Genomic DNA, 24,798 nt, shown 5'->3' with positions numbered 1-24,798 from the left:
TCGAGGGGCGGAAAGGAAAGTACTTCGTTTGACACAAGCAATTTGATTAAACATCTGAAGACGCACCATAGTGCTAAGCACACAAAGTTCACTCATGCCAGTGGCTCAAGACTGACCAAAGCAACCAATCTTTACTGACGTCTTTCAAAAGAAAAAACGCGCACGCACACAGTCAGAGAGAGAGAGAGAAGGGGAGGAAGAGAGTTGTTGATCCTTTTGTAACTGAACTGTGCTCATGTTCTTATCCAGGATAGTTCTGTTCACTTTTTGTTAAGCAGACTGTGTTGTTAACTATGCAGCAAATTAAATTGCCATCTGTCTATATTTACATTTTGTCTAATGTGATAATATTGACTCTTTTTTTTTTTGTTTAAACCAGAAAGCTCTGTTTATTTTTGGCTTGGGATAGCCTTCTGTTAATGTTGTACTATAGGCTTGACATAACCTGCAGAGGATAAAATAAAATCTTTCATGGAAACCAAATCTTGGAAGTATCAGTATCGGTACTCGGTATCTGCAAGTAAACAAATAAAAATAATCGTACTCGTATCGGTTTGTAAAAAAGTGGTATCGGTGCATCCCTACTTCCATACATGGTGACTGATTTTGCACCCATTACCATGTAGAGGTTAAGTTAACTAAGGCAAATTGAATATAAGTACTTAAATGTGTCTTGTATTTAACCAGTTATATGTTTTGTACACATATGCAGGGCATTTTATAGATGGTTTATGGATATATAGATAGCTATTTGTTTACCTTTAACAATAAATATGACTTTTCTCTTTCATCAGGAGCCACATTGAGTGTGATTGTAGATATCAACATCAATATGTCTGTGGTGATCTCAGCACTCATTGCAATCTTCTACACTTTGGTCGGAGGACTTTATTCTGTGGCGTACACAGATGTGGTTCAACTCTTCTGTATATTTATTGGCTTGGTGAGTGTGCACTCCTACAATGTTTAGTGTAGCTTGCAACTAAATCATTTCAATGTTATTAGTCTATCATATTATTTTATTTTAAAATATGGTCCAAAGAGGTTTAGGCATTGGATTTGTATAGAACATATCATTGGAAAATAGAAACGTAGTGTTGATATTTTCACTGTTGAAGCTTTGACTGGGAAGTGTTGTAGATCGTCAAAAGTTAAACCTAGATCACAGATCTTAGAGTTAAGACAGCATCCTGGTTTAGCTTAGTCAAACATGTTAGAGCCTGGGTCTGAAAAAGTGACCATCTAACTGTCATTGGTCACATACAGAAACATGATATGAAGTAAAGTCAGAGTTCATTGGTCACATACAGAAACATGACATGAAGTAAAGTCAGAGTTCATTGGTCACATACAGAAACATGCCATGTAGTATAGTCAGAGTTCATTGGACACATTCAGAAACATGCCATGTAGTATAGTCAGAGTTCATTGGACACCTACAGAAACATGCCATGTAGTATAGTCAGAGTTCATTGGACACATCCAGAAACATGACATGTAGTATAGTCAGAGTTCGTCTCAGAGTTTCGGATGTGTGTCACATGTTTCTATTGGCTCTCTTCAGTGGATCAGCGTGCCTTTTGCCCTCTCACACCCTGCGGTGTCAAGCATCAGTGTCAGCGCGGTTAAGGAGATTCACCAAACCCCATGGCTTGGCCACATTAACTCCTCCGATGGCTGGATGTGGATGGACAACTTTTGCCTTCTGGTAAAACCAGATATATATTTATCCTTTATCATTCAAATTAAATAAATAATTTTGTTCGTAAAAGTTCATATTTGATGTACCATATTAACCTCCATAAATACTCTCTGTGTGTATGTTTTATTGGATTATGTCTGGGCTTACAATGGCATTCTTGTTTCTAGATGTTGGGGGGGATTCCCTGGCAGGTGTATTTCCAGCGGGTTCTTTCTGCCTCCTCAGCTACCTATGCACAAGTCCTTTCCTTCCTGGCCGCAGCCGGCTGTATCGTCATGGCGATCCCCTCAGTCCTCATAGGAGCCATAGGGGCCTCCACAGGTAAACACACTCACCTACCCTACACACATTAGACAGAGGATCCACAGGTAAACACACTCACCTACCTCACACACATTAGACAGAGGATCCTCAGGTAAACACACTCATCTACCCTACACACATTAGACAGAGAGGCCATGCTCAATCAGAGGAGTTTCAGGAATCAGCAGCTACACTTCAAGCATAAACATTAAACATGTCAATGACTCTGTTGGTAGCGTAAGGTGGAGAGGCATATTTTCTGGATATTACATACTGTATGTTATTGTTGCCCCTCCCTATAGTGAGAGTACTAGGTTTGAAATAACACATCAAACAACAACACTTCTCAAATTGTAACTGAGAATGTTGTCAAGAATGAGCTATACTCTCTAATGTCTAAATTAAGAGATTTTCTTAGATCAAAGCATTGAAATGTTGTGATGTGTATTTACTGACTTGATGATGATTTCCACAGAGAAAAGTTTGGTTTAAAGCATGTTTTTACAAACAACAGTAAGCCCTGGAGCTGTCCCTCCAGTTGCTTGGGTGGATTTGAACTGACTTGAGATCTTAAGGAAACAGATATGACGCAGGCTTGTACACGACGACAACAGATGGCTCCTGTCATCCATTATTGAAGAATTCTCATTTCACTGAGAATTTTGTGAATATTGCATCTGAGGGGGTTTAATTAATTTTGTTGATCACAAAGCTATAACATTGAAGACACAGTTAATCAGTGACAGTTTATGATGTTGTTTGAGAGTAAAAACAAGCCACGCTGACAGAAGACTTCACGGATGAGGGGAAGGATGTTCAATCTGGTGTCATGGTCTGATGGAGCTCTAGTGTATGTGTCTCCTACTGAACAATCTGTCTCATTTCTTCAAGAGCAAAATGAAAAGAAATATTTAGTTGTCGATATATTCATGTATTGTACAGGATGGGCAGATTTCTCTGTAATACATGAGGCCCGATTAACAACCTCCTCATCCTTTTTATGTACTCTTAATATTTTTATATATTTTGATGCCATTCCTACCGTTTTTAGATATGTAATATTGTTGTGTTATATGTTATTGCTGTGTTACAGTATATGTTGTCCCTCGTCACACCAACAGGAGAAGCACTCCAAATTTCGTTGTATGAAAATACAATGACAATAAAGGCTTTTCTATTCTATTCTATTCTAATTCTCCACAGATTGGAACCAGACCTCGTATGGCCCTATCCCCCCCATGGAGAATGAGCAGTCTGACATGATCCTCCCCATCGTGCTCCAGTATCTCTGCCCTTCCTACATCTCTTTTTTCGGTCTGGGGGCAGTGTCAGCAGCTGTGATGTCATCAGCTGACTCATCCATTCTTTCGGCCAGTTCCATGTTTGCTCGAAACATCTACAAGCTTGCTTTCCGTCAGTCGGTAAGAGTCTTTGTAGATCTATAACTTGCTTTCCATCAGTAAGAATCTTTGTAGTCCTCTAACTTGCTTTCCGTCAGTCGGTAAGAGTCTTTGTAGATCTCTAACTTACATAACAATGCTTATGTGTCAGCTTATTTTGCTCAACTCCCCCACCTTCTTAGAAACCCACTAAGTAACAATCATTTAAATACTAGCATCACTATTATTTAACGATGGTTTATAATGGCACACGCTCTTAGTTAGCTCAGGACAGCGACCGCTTACGACACACACCTCCATCCATAGCACCTGTCTAGAGTGGTTTGGAGGACTGAGGGGTCTTGTCAGTTTATTTTATTTGAGTTTGATCTCTATTCATTCATTTGTTTTGTCTTGTCAGTCTTCTTTATTTGTGTCTGATCTACACTCATTCACAGTGGCCTAACTATAGGGAGTGCAGGGTGTGGGTGCTAGGGCCCGTGGCGAAAGGGGCTCCGCTTTTGTCTGACCACTATGACAGGGACACTGCACCCACGTTTCCAGCGCATCTCCTACGGCGATTTCTCAGCAGTCATGAGTGCAACAGATAGTAAAAACTCAGATTGTTGATGACCACTCGGTTACATCAGCATTCGGCGAGGTGTGCACTCATGACTGCTGAGAAATCGCTGCTTTAAAAGCAGGGCGTGAACCATAGGAGTTGCGCTGGACACGTGGGCGCAATGTCCCTGTCGTAGTGGTCAGACAAAACTTTTGCCTTTCCAAACAGCTCATCATCTCCTGCGAGTCATGAGTGCAACAGATAGCAAAAACTCAAATTGTTGATAACCACTCAGTTACATCAGCACAACACAAATAAAATTCATCAACATTCGTATATAGAGAATTTTCTGACTGTCACCTGGTCTCATGAATGGTTAATTACACCCTAAAGTAAAGATGTGCTGCTGTTACTTCAAGTTACAGATCTAGACTAACACCAGATCTAGAATGGTGGTGGAAGGGTAGTACAGAAAGTCCTTATGGTGCATGGGCTGTGAGCCGGTTTGTCAATAGATTTGTAAATGAGGTTATTGATATTGCTTTTGATATTGAAGATAACTGATAACTTCTCCAAAAGGCTTTCTTTGTCATTGTCCGTGGTCTCTTCTTGGGGCGACAGTGGTCCAGGAGGTAGAGAAGTCGTTTAGTAATCAGAAGGTTGCTAGTTCAATTCCCTGTCGAAGCGTCCTTTAGCAAGACACTGAACCCCTAATTGCTCCTGATGTGCAGTGTGCCATCAGTTTAAACATCCTTGTATGTCGCTTTGGATAAAAGTGTCTCTTAAATGTAATTGTGCTCTTCTGCTTACTTGTATTGTCCAACTGCAGGCCTCAGACCGCGAGATCATCTGGGTGATGAGGATCACCATCTTTGTCTTTGGAGCTTTAGCCACAGCAATGGCCCTGCTCACGGGCACGGTGTATGGCCTCTGGTACCTGAGTTCAGACCTGGTCTACGTGATCATCTTCCCCCAACTGATCAGTGTGCTCTTCGTCAAAGGCACTAACACATACGGCTCTGTGGCCGGGTACGTCTTTGGGCTCGTGCTGCGCATCGGAGGTGGAGAGCCGTACCTCAAGCTTCCCCCCTTCATCTGTTATCCAGGCTGCTACACGGCGGAGAAGGTCCATAGGCTCACCAAGGAGGTGGAACATTTCACCGTTCAAAAGTTTCCCTTCAAGACCGTGTCAATGCTCGCTTCCTTCTTGGGTAATGTGGCGTTCTCATACCTCGCCAAGTATCTCTTTGAAAGTGGGAAGCTGTCACCAAAGTATGACTTCCTGGATGGGGTCCTTTCCAAGCACAGTAAAGAGATCATGGATAAAACTACTCTGGTGGGCGATGACAACATCAACTTGTCAGAGATGGCACCAGTCACGGCCCGTCTCAGCACGACGTTGGCAGGAACATTCACCAACAAAGAGGCTCTCAGTGACGATGGAGACTCCAGCCCAGACTTTTTAGGCAATGAACATGGCTTTTTAGGCAAAGAACATGACTAAAATATTCCCTATTCAAGCAGCACTTCTTCAGTGGTCGTCCTGTGTTGCCTTTATATTTTTGTGCATAAATGTTGTGCCATTTTTTGTTGTTGTTGCTGTAGTTCCTTATTTCCACTTTTTTAATAAGTGATATAACACATAAGAAGACTCTTGCCACAAGAAGACATATAAAGGAACTAAAACAATAATAACAAGTTGGAAATGCATCTGCTTTCATGTGAGATCCACTTTCGGGTATGTACAATTATTTAGTTATTTGTGTTTGTTTCCTTTGGTTTAGTATTGTCCTAATAGATGGAGCAATAATATTTTGATAGAGATTATACTGTATACTCTGTAAATAATTCGTATATAGAATTTTATGAATTCCTTTACTCTTGAAGAGTAATAGTTAATAGAAGTAGAATTATATTTCATTTGAAAATATCATGTTACATTTTGGGCAAGCAATCAACATATGCTGTTGTACACAAAAATGCCAATGACTAAATGATCTTCTGATGTGCCAAATTGAATCCCTTTTACTAATGAAGACATTCAGATATATTGGTGTAAACGGTGTTATATTTGCTGATGGCTGTATTTGGTACACAGACCTTTTACTCTCAAGGCCTTTGTTGCTGTAACATGATCAGCCTCAGTACAGATCCCAATCCATACGCACGCTGATTCTATCCAGTCAAGGGGCATGGGGTGTATGAGTATTCCACTGCTTCCAGTAATGCTATTGCTAGTCTTATCAATGGAAGGCACAACACAGGGTCCTCACTTTATTTGGATGGCCCACTAACAACAATCAACAAACTCTCTGTCAACACACACTGTTGACCATGAGGTTTGATTTGGGGTTATGGCCAGGGTTAGTTATTGTCATGGCTGGTTTTAGTTAGTTGACAGGCAGTTCAAATGCTTAGTTGTCAAGGATATTCTGAACGTAAGCTGAATGTTTATAAGATACTGATGGTTGACTATCAACAATGGGCCATACCATCAAAAGGAGCATCACATAAAAAAACAGAAATGTCCCCAGAAGTGCAATTTTGTGGGTTTGATGTTGTGGAGTCCTGTGTCTCTGTATTCTGACATCAGTGTTGTCAATGTGTAGTTGGTGGGGTCTGACCTTAGTACATCAGATGAATTGCCTTAATTGTGTTCTGTTTGGGACCTAGCCTGATTGTATGTGTCAGTAAATGTATGAGGCTAACTGTTTAGACTTGAATGTGAATGTACACCCTCCTGTTCAGCATAGAACTAATCAAAAAGAAACATATTTGTGTTATATATGTCAACGTAAAACCATTCAGAAACTGTAATGTCAGATAAAAAACATCCAGCCAGTTCATCTTCTGGCAAGGTATCTATGGTTATTTGATGTAATGACAATGTATATTTTTGTGTGATAAAAATATATATACAAAATAGTATATGCACAGGCAAGATACTTTACAACCTGCCATTTCTTTTTTTCCTTGGGTATATTTTTTTCTTTTGGTAGGTGAAGAACAGCTATAAGTCATGAAAATATATTTATTTATGCAATGTCAAAAAAATTATATGGTGAAAATAAATATGTGGGAAACATTGAATAAACTATGTTGTTTAACATGTTGGTTACCTGCCTACTGTTTTAGCAGAAGATGCTAAAATGGATAAATATTCTGGTTCTTGGGTTTATCCTTTTACATCAACTTTGAATGATGCGGTGCTCGATCAGTACAGCTTAGATAGAGAGGAATGAAGCTATCATCTGTCAGATAGCACCTTTTGTCTGCATAGAGGGGATGCCATCCATTATGTGTCGGTTATTGTGTGTGAACCTCTGACTTCTAATGTGGGCGTGATTGACAAGTTTGACGGTTGCCACGGTTATTAAATTCTGAGGCTTCCTCTGATTGATGGTGCTCCGCAGGTGCACGGCCTGAGATTAAACTCTTCACCCGCCAATCAAATCTCCCTTGACAGCACAAGCAGCCAAAACAAAAACAACAAAAAACCCTGGTCAGATCTGCTCCTTTTAACCCTCTCTTTTAACCAAGACAATTCTAACATTTTAAGATGATCCCCTCCTTCTACTTCTTAAGACAGCAAACCCCATTGCTCAACCATAGATACCAGCATACTCCTGACTAACTGCTCTTGCACCATAGACGCTGGTGATAGAGATGTTCACAGCAGCAAAGGTGCGTCTCATTCTCCCATCATATATGTTTCCATGAAGTGACCGAAAGCTGCCCACCCAACGCACCTCCTCATGGTCCATCTATCAGTGAAATCTCATCCACAACAGTCTCTCAATACAAGGCTAAACCATTTGGACTCCATAACAACATTGCTTTATTGGCTTTTCAGACTTGGTGTTCAACTGACTTATTTTTAGCGTTTTCAGAGTGCTGCAGCTTTCATATTGTGAAGTGAACTGCTCGCTCTTCTGGGGATTGTGTTTTCATTTCAGCGTGAGTGTAAACACCCAGAGGTTCTGCCTTTGGGCTTCCGATCTCATTCGACGAGGTCTCCCCGAAGTTAGTCTGTGTTTGATGTGTCACTGAATTTCCAACTATCGTCCCACACTGATTGCATCATCCTTGTTCCCCCATGGCTCCACTCCACCTATGACGTTCTCTTGGAAAGTTATGGGAATGAATACAAAATTCCAATTAAAATTTGTGGACATCCTAGAAACCCATTCTCTGGAGCCTTACAACTCTTTATCATGAATGCTCATTTGGAATCAACAGTCTTGATGGGAGTGTTAACTCAATGGTAATGAATATCTTCAACAGAACTGTTCCTGTCGAATCTGAATTTGAATACTTGACACCCTATGCGTATAAGGAGGCACATTTTAGACTTATGAATGTCACATGATAACATATGTTTGAAATAGGATCAATTGAGACCCTGTATTTGCATTCGGTCTTAAATTCGAACCAACAGATACACATGTGAAGGACAACATTTCTGTTTGCTGTGAGGTAAAGACCACTGACATATGCTTGTATTCACATGGTTTGATTGTATACCAATGAGAAGTACTTCACTGCACTGAGCACTGACTCAAAAGACTAGCCAGTATTGGAGATAAATATACGAAAGCCTGCAGTGGTCCAAGATGTACTGAAGCAGAGTTTTACCTTCCACATTAGAAACACAGACACCCATTTCATACCTGCAGTTCCATGTGTGTTTTAGCTATATTATCAGGCTTGTTCATTATTTTCCATCAGTAGATTGAGAATGCTGATGCAGTGTTTCCTGGGATTCTTCCACTGCTCTAAGTGCTCATTAGCAAGTGATTTGTGGGATGATGGTGGATGGTCTCAAAGTGCTCCATTCACTTTTGTGAGAAATTGGCTTTTGGCAATGAACACCCTATCCCCACCCAGAAACATCCTTCAAAACCTGCCCCTCTGCAATGTTTAAATGTATTTCATAAAGACACTTTTATGAAATACATCAAAATTAACTAGGAAGCATTTCATTACTATGCGTAGCAACCATGGAGCATAGAGAGGTGTAACTGTACGATGAAACTTTGTAAATAGGTTTGAGCTAAAAAGGTATCTAAATGTTGCTGAGTACCTGCACTTCTGTGTATCGCAAGTCAATCCCAGTGTTGACCAGAGTAATTAGAGGGCCATCCAATAGCTCCCTGGCCTCATCTCTCATCTCCAGTGTGTGGGTTAGTTACAGGAAGCCAGAGCCTTCCTCCTCCAGCCCCGAGCAGCGTCTGAGTTTATTAGCAAGAGTGCTCACAGACAAGGACATAAATTACAGTGGGATTTATTGCGGCTGGAGCTGCCGGTATGAAAAGCTGAACAGACACTTTGTGTAGCAGTCAGCAAATGGGCACTGGCTTCATAAGATCAGTTGCCTTCCACAACAAAGATGTCTATCCCTTCTTTTACTATCGCATGGTGTTGCCATCTCTTCAGAACTGAAACAATGCTTCATATCACATCCAGCAGTGTTCATTGTACTAGAGGAGCAGTTTACGATGCTTTCTAAACGCACCATTAAACCCTGTTATTATTCAACACAGATATGGCTTTTTCATTTCCCCGGTAATTATTGTAAAATCCAAAAGATTTCTAGACTTGTTACAGACGAAATGGCAAGAGCATATGATTTACCACAGTTCAGTTTGGACGAAATGGGTATTTCCATGGCAAATGAGTGCCAGTTAGAACACCAGGATCCTTGGGTCATCATCTTCTTAGGAAGAACTCTAATCTCATTCTCCACCTCAAGAGCCTTAGGGTGCATGAACAGATAACATTTGCTACTCCTTCACACTATTGCCTGTTGATACATTGATAACGATACATTGATTAAATGTAGAATGTCTGAACTTTGAAGGGCTCAGGCTCTGACAGTAGTAAAATTGGAAGAATGTCATGTTTCAGATACTGTGCAGTCTGCATGACAGGGGAGACTCGGAGAACAGGTTGAAGCCGCGGGTGAATCAGATTCTATTTGGCTTGTATACACAGGAGGATTACCCTGTTTCAGGCACTGTGTATTGGCAACTGTTTCTCGTCAGAATGTGTCAACTGCCATGAAATTATGACAGGCCTCCTGAGCAAACTCAGAACAACAGACAGATGTCAGAGAAATTCTTCATTAGACTCGGTCCACTCATCACGCACACACACACACACATACACACACACTAACACACACACACACACTCACTAACACACACACACACACACACACACACACACACACACACACACACACACACACAAGACAAATACAAGAGATATAACAGATATAATGAGTATGTGATTGCAAGAAACAAATTTAAGACCAATGTGTGAGAGATTATTTTGAAAATGAAAATGGCAGGAGATTTACGAGGCGGTGCTGAATTGCCCTGCCTTTTGGTGTATACATTGATTCCATATGTTATGCATGTATGAATGTATATGTGTGTGTATATGTGTGTGTATGTGTGTGTGTTTGTGTGTGTCAGTGAACAAAGCTCTGATTCAGAGCTGGGCCAATGTACTTGGTGTGCTTCCATGGCTACTCTTGCATTGATCTCATCAAGTCTAAGTAGACAGCTTCCAATTTAGCCTTTAATTGCCCTGATGTGACTTGGCAGGGGAGGGGATGCCCCTCTGCAGACAGCCCACCACAGACCACAGACCACCTGCTGTTCCAATGATTCTCTGCCCTCAGTGACCATTTACATGGTGTGGCTTTAATCAACTCAAGAGCCCTCAAAGGAGGCTGCACTCTGCTTCCTCTCCCTCTCCCTCTCCCTCTCTCTCTCCTTCTCCCTCAGCCTCTCCCACTCCCTCTCCCTCTCCCTCTCCCTCTCCTTCTGCCTCTCCCTCTCCCTCTCCCTCTCCCTCTCTCTCTCCCTCTCCCTCAGCCTCTCCCTCTCCCTCTCCCTCAGCCTCTCCTTCACCATTCTCCAAACTCCCCCACTGTCTCCCATCACAAATCTAGCACAGCATGACCTGCAGCCATTTCCTGTGGCTAACAGTGCCTAGTTTATTGACACCTCACACCTGAAGTTGTGGAGAGAGAATAATTCATGTCAATTCTGTAATGTAATATTTATTTTAGTAAACGATAAGACCATATGCTAGACCCCTCACTGAGGTGCTGTTACACTCAGTTTGATATAAATGTGCCCCAGACTCCTTTGCTTCTTTCGTTTAAAGGAAAGTCATTCCTGGTTCTGGCAGCCACTGAAACCAAGCGGCTAGCTTCTGCTCTGGCCATGTACTGCACACATTTCTGCTGTGAGCAGCCATTCAGCTTTTCTACTGAACAGTTTACGTTACTGCAATAACACCATAGCAACTATCATATCAACTGTTTAGTAAATGCCAAAACGTTCTTGTAAGGATGTGGTCCTTTGAACATGCTTGAGTTGTTGGCTTGTATGGTGATACATTGTAATTTCTTCACTTTATCACTGTCACTGCCTGAAAAGCTGAAGGGGGAACCATATCTCCAGCCGTATAAGGAGGGTGACACCTTTTTTCTTCCTGAATGAACAAGACGGATGGCTAAAATGTTTGTTTTCGTTTAAACTTTTCAATTTTCATTTAAAATAAACAATCACATATTGAACAAAGACGTGCATATTTGAGGGAAATTCTAAATGTATATATAAAAAGATCTATTTTACTAGATCATACTTCCAGTATTTCCAGTGTGTACCACAGAGTACATCTAAGCTAATGAGTATAATACTATTACATGACTTCATAGAGATTACCTCATACCTGTCTAAACATTGATTATATTCCAGTTCATATATTCACATCTCAGGTTCTCTACATGCGTTTGAATGATGTTTTTAATCCATGTTAATATGAGAATTTGAACCAAACACGTCAAGTTAGCGTCCACCAGTGGTGTAGTGGTCCCTGGAGAAGTGGGTATACTCTTCATTTTTTAAGCAGCCCATACAGCACATGATAAACGACGTGTATTGAGAGGTAGGTATACGCAATGCTGACTGAAAAATAAGTGGGTATACTGCGTATACCTGCGTATACCCTGAACTACACCACTGGCGTCCACCTGTTGGTACAGAACTGTGCACATAATATTTATCTGACGGTTGATGCTACCTTTACTCCAGTCTACTCACTTACAGAAGGAACACATCCCTGGCAGGGTCATCTGTCTTGTTAACAAACCTCTGCCAACGTCCCCCTCATGCTGTCCCGTTAATGCTTTACGAGAGTGTCATTTAAAAATGACACATGGCGCACCAGAATTTAGCTGAGCAATATCGTCCGAGCCAGGCGGCGGCTGAAGAGGCGGCAGCCGGCAGTGATGGATCGGTGGCTGCTGACCATCACCGGTTATTTATTTGATTCTTTTTTTTTCCGCAGGTTTCCATCCCCTATGAATCAGGGGAAGGGGGAGGGGGAGGGGCCGGAGGCCTGACAAACACCACATCAGCCCCATGCTGTCAGGATGCTGCCGCCGGGCCCAGGAAATTGAGCTGACACAGCTGGGACGACTGGTCACCGCGGCCTGTCAATACCAAACCCCCTGTGCCCAGAAGAGAGGGAGTGTGAGAGAGAGAGAGAGAGCGGGAGAGAGAGGGAGAGAGAGAGAGAGAGATAGAGAGAGAGAGAAGAGAGGGAGTGAGTGAGAGAGAGAGAGAGAGAGATAGAGAGAGAGAAGAGAGGGAGTGAGTGTGCAGCACACGACCTGGAACCATCCAGTGCAGGCGGCCACTGGTCAGAGGTCAGCTGGGATCCTCTGACGTGCCAACTGTCATGGGCCAGAGAGCATACTATTGTCATGGTGCTCAGGATCACTGGTCAGGGGTCAGCTGGGTTCATCTGACGTGCCAACTGTCATGGGCCACGGAGCATACTATTGTCATGGTGCTGAGGATCACGACAAGCTCCCAACCGCACCCATACTGTCATACTGCCATAGTTGTGCACTCTGTGTTACTTCACTATGGCAATGGGGAATTGGTTTAGACCATACTGTGATATTACCCCATAGCAATAAAAACACTTTAGGTAAAGGGTGCTGTCAGACACCCTGACTGTGGCCACTATCCGCTGACCTTATGTCACTACAGTCTTAAAGCTGCCTCTCAGCTCAGCTCAGCTCTAATTGGGTGTACAGATGCTACCCTAGTGCTCATCTCAGATCCCAATAAATCTCATTGAGGAGACCGCTATCTTCGGACCAGGCAGACACAAAATCTGCCCCTACACAGTTATTGTATGTTTTATAAACATTATAACTTGCCAGATTTTTTTGACAATGCCACTCTTTCAAGGGCACAGGAGCTAGTCACAGACTCCCTGACGTTACCCTCGCCAGAAAGACTTATTTCTCATCGGCTAATGTCAGTCATTATGCTGTGTTCATGAACAGTATGTTTGCTTTCCTAATCAGCTATTGTCAGTCATTATGCTGTGTTCATGAACAGTATGTTTGCTCTTATGATCAGCTAATGTCAGTTATTACGCTGTGTTCATGAACAGTATGTTTGCTTCTGACATGCAGTACGTATGTAGTACATGTGTAGGAGATCAGTTTTCTCCATTCCAGTTCCTCCAGGAGGGCCCACTGGTAAACATGGAGACTGGGTGTTTGGATATGTATGAATAATTCACTTGCAGCTGCTGAAGAACATCTGGGTTCCTGGTGAGACCCTCAGTCCCACAGCTTATTCCTAATTGATTAGATGCACGGGGGTTATTAATTCATTAATGAGTGCAACAGAGTCCAATAACACAAGTGCTAATTATTGACTGTATTTCCGCAGGAGAAGGAAGCAACTCGCCCCAGTGGTATTGTACTATTCCTGTAGCTGAGCGTCATTTCTACTTCCTCTTTAATCATGGCCACAACAAACACACCACCGGACTATTTTAGACGATTATTTTCCAGAAACAAAAAATCAATTTGGGATCATTCTGATATTGATAAATGTTTACAAAATTGAAGTTTGAATGTTTTAGTAATATCTGCATTTTCACCAGTCCACTTGACCTGTTGTAACATCCCATAGGGACAGATTGGCGTAAGTGTCTGCACTATTTAGTTTGTCTTGTGGAATTGTATCTTCACCATTAGCACATTCATCCAGCCAGGTATATCGTAGCCTTAGGTCTTTCTCTCCACACTGAGGTCTTAAGGCTCATGTTACGTGATGCATAACTAGATCGAGGCCACCACAATGCATGCCATCACAGGGAATAAAAAATGAATTTTAAATAATTCAGTACCTTACATTTACTTTTTTTCTTTCAACATAAAAGAGTATTGATTAAACTGCTCCTAATTCCAAAGCTAGGCCGGCAGGCAAGGATTGGGAATATTTATGTGTTTCCTTCAGTGATGCACCCCCCTTAATGTAATTGCTCAGCCTTTGAATAGCGACTGCGAGAGAGAGAGAAAGAGAGGTTACAGAATGGTAGGTGTACCTCACTGCGTACACACCCATGTCTTACATGCCTCTATGATTCATCCCTTCCATTTATATCAATACAGGAAGCCGCAGTCGCAAATTACATTGGTGCCCAGAGCGGGGGGAGTAATTTAATAGAATACTGGCAAACCCATTTATTCCCTTGTACATCACATTGGGACACCTTCCAGACTGGCTAAAGAGAAAATCTAGAGGAATGACAGACAGTGAATATTAGAAGCAGCCAATGTGTAATGCTGTTCACATAAGTAATGCTGTTGCTCACATTAGATAATTGATTGAGATATTTCAGAATAATAATCACGGATATCATCTGTGTTTTGAAATAATACCAACAAAGGTTTATTCAGCCTTCCATTCCCCCATGCTTCCCCAATGCCTGACATGCTGTTCCTCCATCCTTTAGCTGCTGATTTGTAGATGGGTTCTGTCATGCAGCAGACCGTGAGAGTCCTGCTGTATTTCTCCACTAAGTGGCCATTTTCTCCAGCCCTCAGGCACGAGACCTTGAGAAAGCTCTGAGAGTTCATTTGGTGTCACTCAGACATGTCAGTGATGTGATGGCCACATATGTGTGGATCCTGGGGGGCGGTGGGGGAATGAAATTGAATATTTGTGTGGCAGGTATATTGATTTGTCTTGGTCAATAGATGTGCATTTACTGAGAACAACGCATTGCATTGCTGTTTGATTTTGTATATAGATCTTAAATTTGTGAGAAACAAGTGTTTTTTCACCTTTTTCTGATGTGGCACTCTTAAGTCTTCACCAAAACCGACAAAGGCTTGTCATTATCAGATGAATTTTCAATAAAGCTCTGCATAAAAAAAAAGTAAGAAGAACAATGTTAATGGTCAGAATGGTGGCGAGCAAGCACTTACACTAACTCATAGCTGCATATTCATTTCATTAGCATAAGTGAGTGAGTGAGGGAGGGTGAGTATGAAGGACATTGATTCCCAGATAAAATATTGCGGTGTAGGGCGGGGCCGTTGGCAGCCATTAGGCCTGAGACTCATTCATACAAGTCACACAGACACACAGACACACAGACACACAGACACACAGACACACACACACACACACACACACACACACACACACACACACACACACACACACAGACACACACACACACACACACACACACACACACACACACACACACACACACACACACACACACACACCAGATCTCTGGCCAAGTCACGGCGCTGTTCCACCCACTTACTGATGTCATCTCATGTGCCGTACTCTGGTGCGTCTGGAGGCTTTTTTCGTCAGCACGGGCTTCTCAAAGATGGTGGATGATGTGCAGTCATTCTGTGTGTACTACCACAAAATTAAATTGGGTGTCCAAGAGAATCTGTACGGCCATTTGTTTTCTGAATCCGAGAGACAGAACAAGACAAAGAAATCAATACTGATATCTTTAAGCTTGTTACCAACCACTGATATATTATTGATGGTCAAGTCATTGAATTAAGTTTGGGCTTCACACAGCACTTTCTTTATCACAGATACCTTAAGGGCTTCTCCCGCATTAGGAATGCTGCCTCTCCTGACAGCCTATGAAGTGCATCTCACTCTGGCTGTGGCACAATGCTGACCATGTGCAGAGAAAAAGCTGAAAGCAATCCAGACCTGTAAATACACATTATAGCCTTTATTTAACATTTTGTTTTTCTTTCCTTCAAATTACTATAGGCCAAAACATGTATTTAAGGGTGTTATAAGTAAGGGATAATGTATAGAACGCAGGTCATTATCGGGAAAATAAGCCCCGACAGGGCGAACAGCACCCCGACGCTGAAACTCGTTACCCGACTACTTGCGGAGTGCTACGAAAGACGTGACTCAGAGGCAAAAAAGCCACTTTCCTTGACAACGGTCATTATTGCATAGCAACGGTCCGTTATCGGTTAATATCGGACCGAAGAACGTTGGGAAGCCCCATTCAAGTGAATGAAACATTCTACAGCATTAAGAGCCATGTAATAAACCCTAGTTAACAACAGAAACGCACCTAAAAAAACAACAGAAAGCCTGCATAATGTGCCTTTAAGTATTGATTGCATTGTGAGGATATCTACTGTTGCTTGATAAACGAGGGAAATGGAGTTGTGTCAAGGACGGACTTGTGGCTGATGATAATGTTCAAGAGTCCTTGAGTAGATAATGTTAGTGTTACCAGGGCAAGGTCAACAAAGCCAATATTCTGCTATCGCTAGCAGTGACCTCAAAGATTACGATAGCATGCAGTCTCTAGCAAACGTCAGAGTGACAAAACAACTGATACTCCAGAAGGAACTGATGTTACTGATACTATTTTCAAGTTAACATCATAGATTCTAACATAATGTGTTTATCAAGGATTAAACGTAAACATTTGAGTGCAAAAGACAACAATAACAGTGTAATTTATTGACAGAAGGTAGTCTTTGTTAACTCTTTCTTTTCTCTTCAGTTCAATATCTATCTCCCTGTGTATCGAACCCTCTGGGCAGTCTTATAAAAATGATTTAAGTATCGCTGTCCAATCTGGTGAGTGAGCTCTTTCCCTGGGTGATGCGACTCAGCAGGCATGTGGTAGCAGAGAGAGCAATCGCACTAATGGAGCCATTTGTATTCCGCCCCGCTCGCAGTGCGGCACAAGTGAGCAATGTCCGTTAATTGCTCAGATAAAGATTGAATAAGCTGCTTTTTTAGCTAAATGGTGTGAGTGTGCGGCAAGGATCCATCTCATTAGCATGTGATCTGTTCTTTACCTTCTCTTTAATAAATAGCATTGTTCTATTTGAATCTTTTTCATATTTGACACTACATGGTGACAAATAGGCCTATGAGAAACTAGCGGCTCCAATTGCTTGTTATTCTGACCGGTCAAGATGGTGGTAGTGTTCACCAAGACAGCTACCTCAATCATAAACTCAATGAGGTCCAACTCATATTGTGTCTCTTTGTCATGAAACATTTTCTTGGCTGAACGCTGACATCCCCAGCTCATAAATGCAGCGGGGGAAGAAGTGGGCTTTTGCGAAGGAAGGAAGGCTGGTTTCTGGGCTATAGGCCTGACGCTGTGCCAGCTGCTCCATTAGCTTTGATTGAAGGTGAGGCAGTGCAGATTAAACCCTGAGTGAAGGTGAAGAGTCCTCCAGTGAGCTCATCAGGCTGGGAGAGTTATGGGCCCTGGGTTAGCCGGACCGCTCCTCCTCCCCTCTACCACTGCATTGATTGGGAGGAGACGGTAAGAGACGGAAAGAGGCGGATGGAGGCGGTATTTTACACACCATTCGGCTGTCAGCGGCCGGTGTGGTGAGACATGGCAGTCTGTGGTAAATGAACAGCATCCGCGAGCAGGGGACAGGTGCAATTCAAAAATGTAATCAGCCATGTTGGAAGTGTCCCTTTCTTCGTCTAAATGAGAGACAGGGCAATGTGTCACATGACAGAGGATCTTATGGGACGTTATATTACCAGTCCACATGTTTATATAAAGCTTCCTTCTCTCTATGACAAACAGAAGTCTGGTACCATTAGTATTCTCAGACAGACAGAATGACAGAATTGGAATTGCAAAACAGCTTCAGCATCTTGTGTATTTTGTTGTATATGTTGCATACAAATACTGTAACCTGCGAGGCTTTCGTGTACATGAGTAAGACTGTGGTAGTTCCCGACATGAAGTGTGAAAGAGCAATGTCTAGTTCTGTGTTAATGCTCCAACTTAACATGTGGTCATGTATCCTGTTTGTGTCTAGTAATCACGTGCTTTGCTGTTATCATTCTCGTTCATTCGTTATGTTGTAGTGCCAGTGGGTTAGCGCATTGTGTTAGTTAGTTTAACGTTTCTGTATGTTGAGAATAGACTTGTCTGCCATCTCTGTCAATCTGCAGGAGTTCTCTTCTATGTGTTGAAGTAAATAATAAAATGCTACTCCTGAGGTTGTGCAATGTATGGGACACAGGAGTTGCATTGAAACTGAGATACCTCGCATTCTTCCTGTTAAGCTTGCTACTACCTACATTGAAGAGTGTGTGTCTCTCTGTGTGTGTGTGTGTGTGTGTGTGTGTTGTATTTTATCAATTCTCCTGATAGATTATGTGAAATTATTTAATAATCAAATTTCGAATTTGAGAGGTAGACAGTAATTCATCCTGAAATTTCCTCCAAAAGTGGAAAGTACATGAGGCATACTCAGTTCATGTGATATATTTTCATTTGGTAGAATGAGGAAAGAAATTGCTTGTTCCACAGGCTGGTGAAAGTGTAGTGAAGTGAAGACTCGTTGAAAAATGGATAGACCCTTGCACTAAATAGCTTCTGGTTGGCTCGAAACGTCACTGCAAAAGAAAATAATTGAATGCAAGCTATTTGCAGTGTGGATCTATACATTCTTCAACGTTTTTCATCAGGCACCCATCCGAGTGATGTGTGTTGCTCTATCAATATACAGTATGTGCAAAGTTAAGACTCCACACAAAACATAAATTGTACCATGACAGTGATTTAGAACAAAGCGTGTCTTACACGATCCTGATCCATGGTTCCATAAAACAGCTTTAAAGGGCAAACGGTTCCACTTGCAGTAAAGTAAGCTACCCTTCCTCTAATTGCATCTTTTAGTCTTGATATAATAAGCCCTCCTCTTCAGCTGTGAATCCAATTAAACTTTTAGAAGTTGAATGGTTTTCTGTTGTGAAAATGTTAACGATTTTTCATACCTTGTTATTAAAAATGTATTTTGTCATGTCATAGTCACTTCCTGATCTATAAAATGTGTTTATTTATTCAGTCTATCACACTTAATGTGTAATGTAATTGTAATGTACTTTCAGGCAGCAGCTCCTGTCTTCCTACCATAGACTGAGAGCTGTGAAATGTCCCTGACATTAGAGACAAGTCAAGTCAAGTCAAGTCAAACTTTATTTGTATAGCACATTTCATATTTACATAGACTCAATGTGCTTATTAGGTAAAAGAAACACAATAAAAAATAGTTGAAAACATTTAAAACCCAATAAAGTAACTAAAAATGCAAAAGATCAGTAAAAAAGAGAGTAAAAGAGAAAAATCATGAATTATATGCCAAAGAGAATACAAAAGTTTTAAGACCCTTCTTAAAAGATAATGCGGATTGAGGTGACCTTAGTTCTATCGGTAGATTATTCCAGAGGATTGGAGCACAGTAACTAAAAGCGCCATGACCGTTTTTTTGTGTGAATTCTGGGGACATTAAGAAGATATTTATTGGAGGACCTTAAGTGACGGATTGGGTTATGAAGAGATATTAGATCAGAAATATAGGGAGGGGCTAGATTATTTAATGATTTATGGACAAGAAGGAGTATTTTGAATTCAATTCTTTGTTTAACTGGGAGCCAGTGAAGAGATTTGAGAATAGGGGTGATGTGGTTATATTTGGGAGTTCTAGTGAGTATTACAACAGGAAGTGAGGCAAGAAGGTGGTTCTTCAGGTTTTCTAATGAGGGTTGGGATGGATAATGGCTGACAGAGACATGCTCAGTGGGGCTGGCTAATGAAGAGAAGCTCCCTGCCTGACAGCTCTGTTAATCTGCAGGAGTTTTCTTCTATGTGTTGAAGTAAGTAATGAAGTGGTACTCCTGAGGTTGTGCAATGTATGGTACACAGGAGTTGCATTGAAACTGTTGTGAAAATGTTAACGATTTTTCATACATTGTTATTAAAAATGTATTTTGTCATGTCATATTCACTTCCTGATCTATAAAATGTGTTTATTTATTCAGTCTATCACACTTTATGTGGGATTTAGTTATCAGGCAGCAACTCCTGTCTTTCTACCGTAGACTGAGAGCTGTGAAATGTCCCTGACATTAGAGACAACAGGAAGTGAGGCAAGAAGGTGGTTCTTCAGGTTTTCTAATGAGGGTTGGGTTGGATAATGGCTGACAGAGACAGGCTCAGTGGGGCTGGCTAATGAAGAGAAGCTCCCTGCCTGACAGCTCTACTATGCTGTTCCTACATTGGCCTGACAGTCTCCAAACATCCTCTGGAATAATCAGATATTGTTACGCTGAAGCACTGCAGACTACCATAGCTTGGACCGGGATGGATGTTAAGTAGTTATGGATGCAAGCCTTCCTGGTCAAATATATCTGGCAGTATTTCCTTTGCTTGGTTCATGATGACCATGTATCATGAATGTTACTGGACAAAATACTTTCTCAGTCTTGACTCTGATTTTGATGGATGTTAAGTAGTTATGGCTGCAAGCCTTCCTGGTCAAATATATCTGGCAGTATTTGCTTTGCTTGGTTCATGATGACCCTGTATCATGAATGTTGCTGGATAAAATACTTTCTCAGTCTTTACTCTGATTTTGTTTGTCCGGCATCTTAATCAGGGCTTCTCTGTTTTGTCTGAGCCTCTCTGTCTCTGTTTCTGTTTCTGTATAGCCCTCTTTTAATGATACATCATCCAACCACCCGAAGTGGAAAGCATAAATGTAGGGAGTATTTCTCTTGGACGGTCTTCACTACTGCTTTGGGACAGTTCTTTGGCCCCAGTTCAAACCAGAGCTGAATTTAAAAAGCAAGCTTAAGAGAGATTCATCATGTGATCAAAAGTGAAATATGTATCTCTGTTTTACACTTCGACCTCTTTTGGGAAACCCAGCCGAAGAGATGTGAAGCAGGAGCCATCAATAATGGACAGATGCTTGGTGAGGTCACCATGGGCTGCTCTGTCCTCCCAAAATATCAAGAGTAACCTGATTAAGCGTCCCTATCCTACCATACACACACACACACACACACACACACACACACACACACACACACACACTCACTCACACACACACACACACACACTCACACACACACACACACACACACACACACACACACACACACACACACACACACACACACACACACACACACACACACACACACACACACACACACACACACACACACACACACACACACACACACACACACAGGCACACACACACAGGCACACTGCATGACTGTGACACTGCATGACTGTGACACTTCACAGCCCTGTCAAACCTTGCAGTGCCACCAAAGCCAAGCAGGGAGTGAGAAAATAGGCTCCAATATGTTTTGTGCTTTTTAAAAACATACATGCATCGGGACAAACATCATCAAAGGGAATTCTTATGAACATAATAATAGTTTCCAGTGTTATTATTATTGTTCTTCTTATTGTTGTTATTGTTGTAATAATGTATTGTTTTCCATTTAATATTATACTTAATATTGTTTTATGCTAAGTTTGTTCGCTGCTTTGGACAAGAGCATCTGCTAAATATTTTATAACTATATAACTTACAGTATGAGAAAAATGAATTTCCCAAATCACCACTCACCACTCTTATCATCTTATCTTAATCCCTGATAGAACATTAGACACAATGGCCCTGGTGTGAAAACAGCTAGCGGAAATGGCGCAGCGCGTGCACAAAAAAAAAAAAAAAACGCTTCAGCGAAAGAGGTGTGGACAAAGACTGTAAGTGGGCAAAGCCAGGCGGAAGTTAATTAGTGAAAGGTTTGGTAAAAGCCAATCAATAACTTTGCCGATCAATCCCTTTAAACTGAAAGTGTCCGAGGAGATTACAATGTAAGAGATGGTAATATCGCTGCAGGTTCTGGACAGTGTTGGCCCGGAGCACTATTTACAGGGAATAAACCTGAGTGCTTTTTCTGTTCTAAACATTTAAATTACAGTAATTGTCACATTGTTTATCAGTGTATGTGATTCTGAGCCTGTCAAAAAAGAATGAGTGTTGCTCGCTTAGATTACATGACAAGCTTTTGTTGAAAATGTTCTGGTGTGGCATGACATTTATTTTACTGCGTTAGCTTAATTAGACTTCAATATGTGAATAGAAAGAAAAAGAAATGTCATTGTTTGTATTTACATCAGGATGTAATTTGTTTACTGCTGACTAAGCATTTAATCCAAGGCGCACAAATTAGGCTATCTCTTCCCAGACGTTCAAGTCTTTCAAGGGGTTTAACCTTTTAAAACAAACATTTCATTCTTTCTTTAAAGCCTGCCAGGATATGTATTAACGTTGAGGTTATCTAAAACAGAGTTATTGCATTTGATTTGCTCCTGCTTCTTTGCTAATTCAGACTCATGTAGGCATAATGTGCCACTCTTACAATAAAGGCATCGTTTTGGCTCGAAAGATACATCAGACTTTGGCAGTGATGGTTTGTGATTGCTGGCTTTAAATGTGGGTTGAAACGTGGTGGAATATTTAATATATGCCCGGAGTTTAACATAACCTGCATAGGGGAACAGACCGTTTTAGCCGTAGTTTCCGCCGCCACACTAGAACCCATTGTGTCACACATCCCTAATTACATTTATGTTGCCCTTTCAGTGCAATGGCGATTGATCACTCTACAACAAAGCAACATACAAATTGGTTTACTCGATGTTGAAAACAAATATAGCCCTTCCTGAGATGCATGCAATCACTCAGCATGATAGCGAGAGCTTCCAAGGACGCTATGATTAGGCAGGGCAAGCAAAAAAATGTCAATGACCTTCTCTAATTAATCCAGCAGGGGTCCAGTGGTTAAGACCTTTGGGGGTAGGCGGGGGGTCTTCCAACCAGGGTTTTGTTGCCACATGCTGAGAGGAGGTACTGATTGTCGAACACTCAAGAGACATGAGTAGTGGCTGCAGCATGTGCAACAAACACAGTTAATGGTGAATGGGCCTCATTTCCCTGTAAAATGATTTCCATATATTACACGTGATTCAGTTTTTGGAATCTCTCCTATGATTTGGACCTGACTTTCATGATCTGTTAAATGTATCATAATACTGAATGTATTGTATCATTATCATTTTAATGTATTTGAGAGTTTTTCAAATAATATCCCATGATCAGTAATCTGATGTTGAAAACGGCTAGACAGGACAGTTTTACAATAATGAGTTTCTTTAAACTTGCTACGTACAGTATCTCAAGTAAGAGGGCCATTGAGAAGATGACGTCAAGGAGGGAAAGGGCACTATGTCTTCAAACACTGACGCAGCATCTGGGTAACAGAAAACAACCCAGACAAAATGATCAACAGCCTCAGCCCAGCGTTTATCTTGGAAAAACCATCCAGCATTTTTTAAGTGTACTTTCCAATCAAACATTTTGTCAGCCACATTACACACAAGCTTGTCCTGCTGACCGATGTCTGAAAGAGGGGGGAGAGAAATAGAAGTGCGATGTCTGGAGAGAGCTCTTGAAGGCTGCAGACAAACTCCCCTGATGGATGGGCTCTTATGACCCAGGCACATGCTGTGGCAACACTCAACGTTATGGATGAACCCCGCTACCTCTGCGCAGGACCCACACCCCATCTGAGCATCCAAGCATGACCAAGAAACCCTTCCTTGTCAAAATAGGAGTGGGCCGCTGAGGATCTGTCAGGGAGTGTTCTGATGTCAAAACAGACACACTTAGTATTCAACAAGGAACATTTGGAATGTGATGAATAACTAAAGCCAGCATGTGTGCGTGTATTACAGGTTGGAGACACCTGTTTATACAATTTAGCTATTTATATTAAATTAACTGAGATCAATTATCAAACATTTAATTTAATAATAATAATTCTGTATTCTGATCTTGAAGGACCTGCTGACTTAAGGAAAAGCAATAATTTTGTATTTAATCAAAAAGTAATATTGTGACCATGTTTTTATGCCTCAGAGCACAGACACGTTAAATATTTCTGGTGGCTTTCAGTTTTCTGGCACTGTGATCTTATATGATCCCATGTATCATGGATTCATGAACCCATGTATTCATAATGCAAACTGCATGTAGCCAATAAACACTTGTCCACAGCAGTGACATGAGTTTACTAGTACTCTCATTCTCTCTCACACACACACATACACACACACACACACACACACACACACACACACACACACACCTCTTTTTCAAGAGGTTATCCTATGAAATAATACATTTAATTCTAACTACTGAAAAAAAACTGTAGTGCCCTAAAGGCTTTTTAGGGGTCTTGATCTCCATTTCAAAAGCAATCATATAATATATCTGCCTGCCCTTTGTTCTCATTCATTCTCTATGGTCTCACCACTAAATCTTAAAACGAACACCAGTGTTTCATGACTTAAATTTACATAATATCTTTTGAATGGCCTGGAGGACATGGTCTTGGGGATTCTAGAATGTATGCTGTAAGCAAATGAAGCATCATGACTAGAGATGCATGCTGCTCTGATTTTCCTTTTATAGGTGCACAATTTTATAGTTTAATTGCCCAGGACTATGCACCTTTTAAGACTCGACTTACAGAGGAAGGTTAGGTTATAAATTAAAGGAGCCTAAGATCTGAAATCTACGCAAAGCCTGAACATAA

At 41.4% G+C, this 24,798-nt stretch overlaps 1 protein-coding gene across 2 annotated transcripts in view; it reads left to right on the top strand.

Annotated features, from left to right (window-relative positions):
• LOC308365639 (high affinity choline transporter 1-like) overlaps positions 1 to 5,450 on the top strand; it is a gene marked incomplete at both ends in the record, with an annotated part of 303,102 nt that extends 297,652 nt beyond the window's left edge. For both annotated transcript variants that reach the window (XM_080839128.1, XM_080839127.1), the window contains 5 exons: positions 795 to 943; positions 1,565 to 1,708; positions 1,870 to 2,023; positions 3,209 to 3,426; positions 4,776 to 5,450. In XM_080839128.1, the coding sequence (XP_080695254.1) occupies positions 795 to 943; positions 1,565 to 1,708; positions 1,870 to 2,023; positions 3,209 to 3,426; positions 4,776 to 5,450 (1,340 nt within the window). The remainder of the gene's footprint in view (positions 1 to 794; positions 944 to 1,564; positions 1,709 to 1,869; positions 2,024 to 3,208; positions 3,427 to 4,775) is intronic.
• Between the last annotated feature and the right edge of the window lie 19,348 nt (positions 5,451 to 24,798).

The sequence above is a fragment of the Sprattus sprattus genome, assembly GCF_963457725.1.
Source record: "Sprattus sprattus genome assembly, chromosome: 5".
Classification (NCBI taxonomy): Eukaryota; Metazoa; Chordata; class Actinopteri; order Clupeiformes; family Clupeidae; genus Sprattus; species Sprattus sprattus.
The sequence above is the reverse complement of the archived record's forward strand: the minus strand, read 5'-3'. Positions and strand labels throughout refer to the sequence as shown.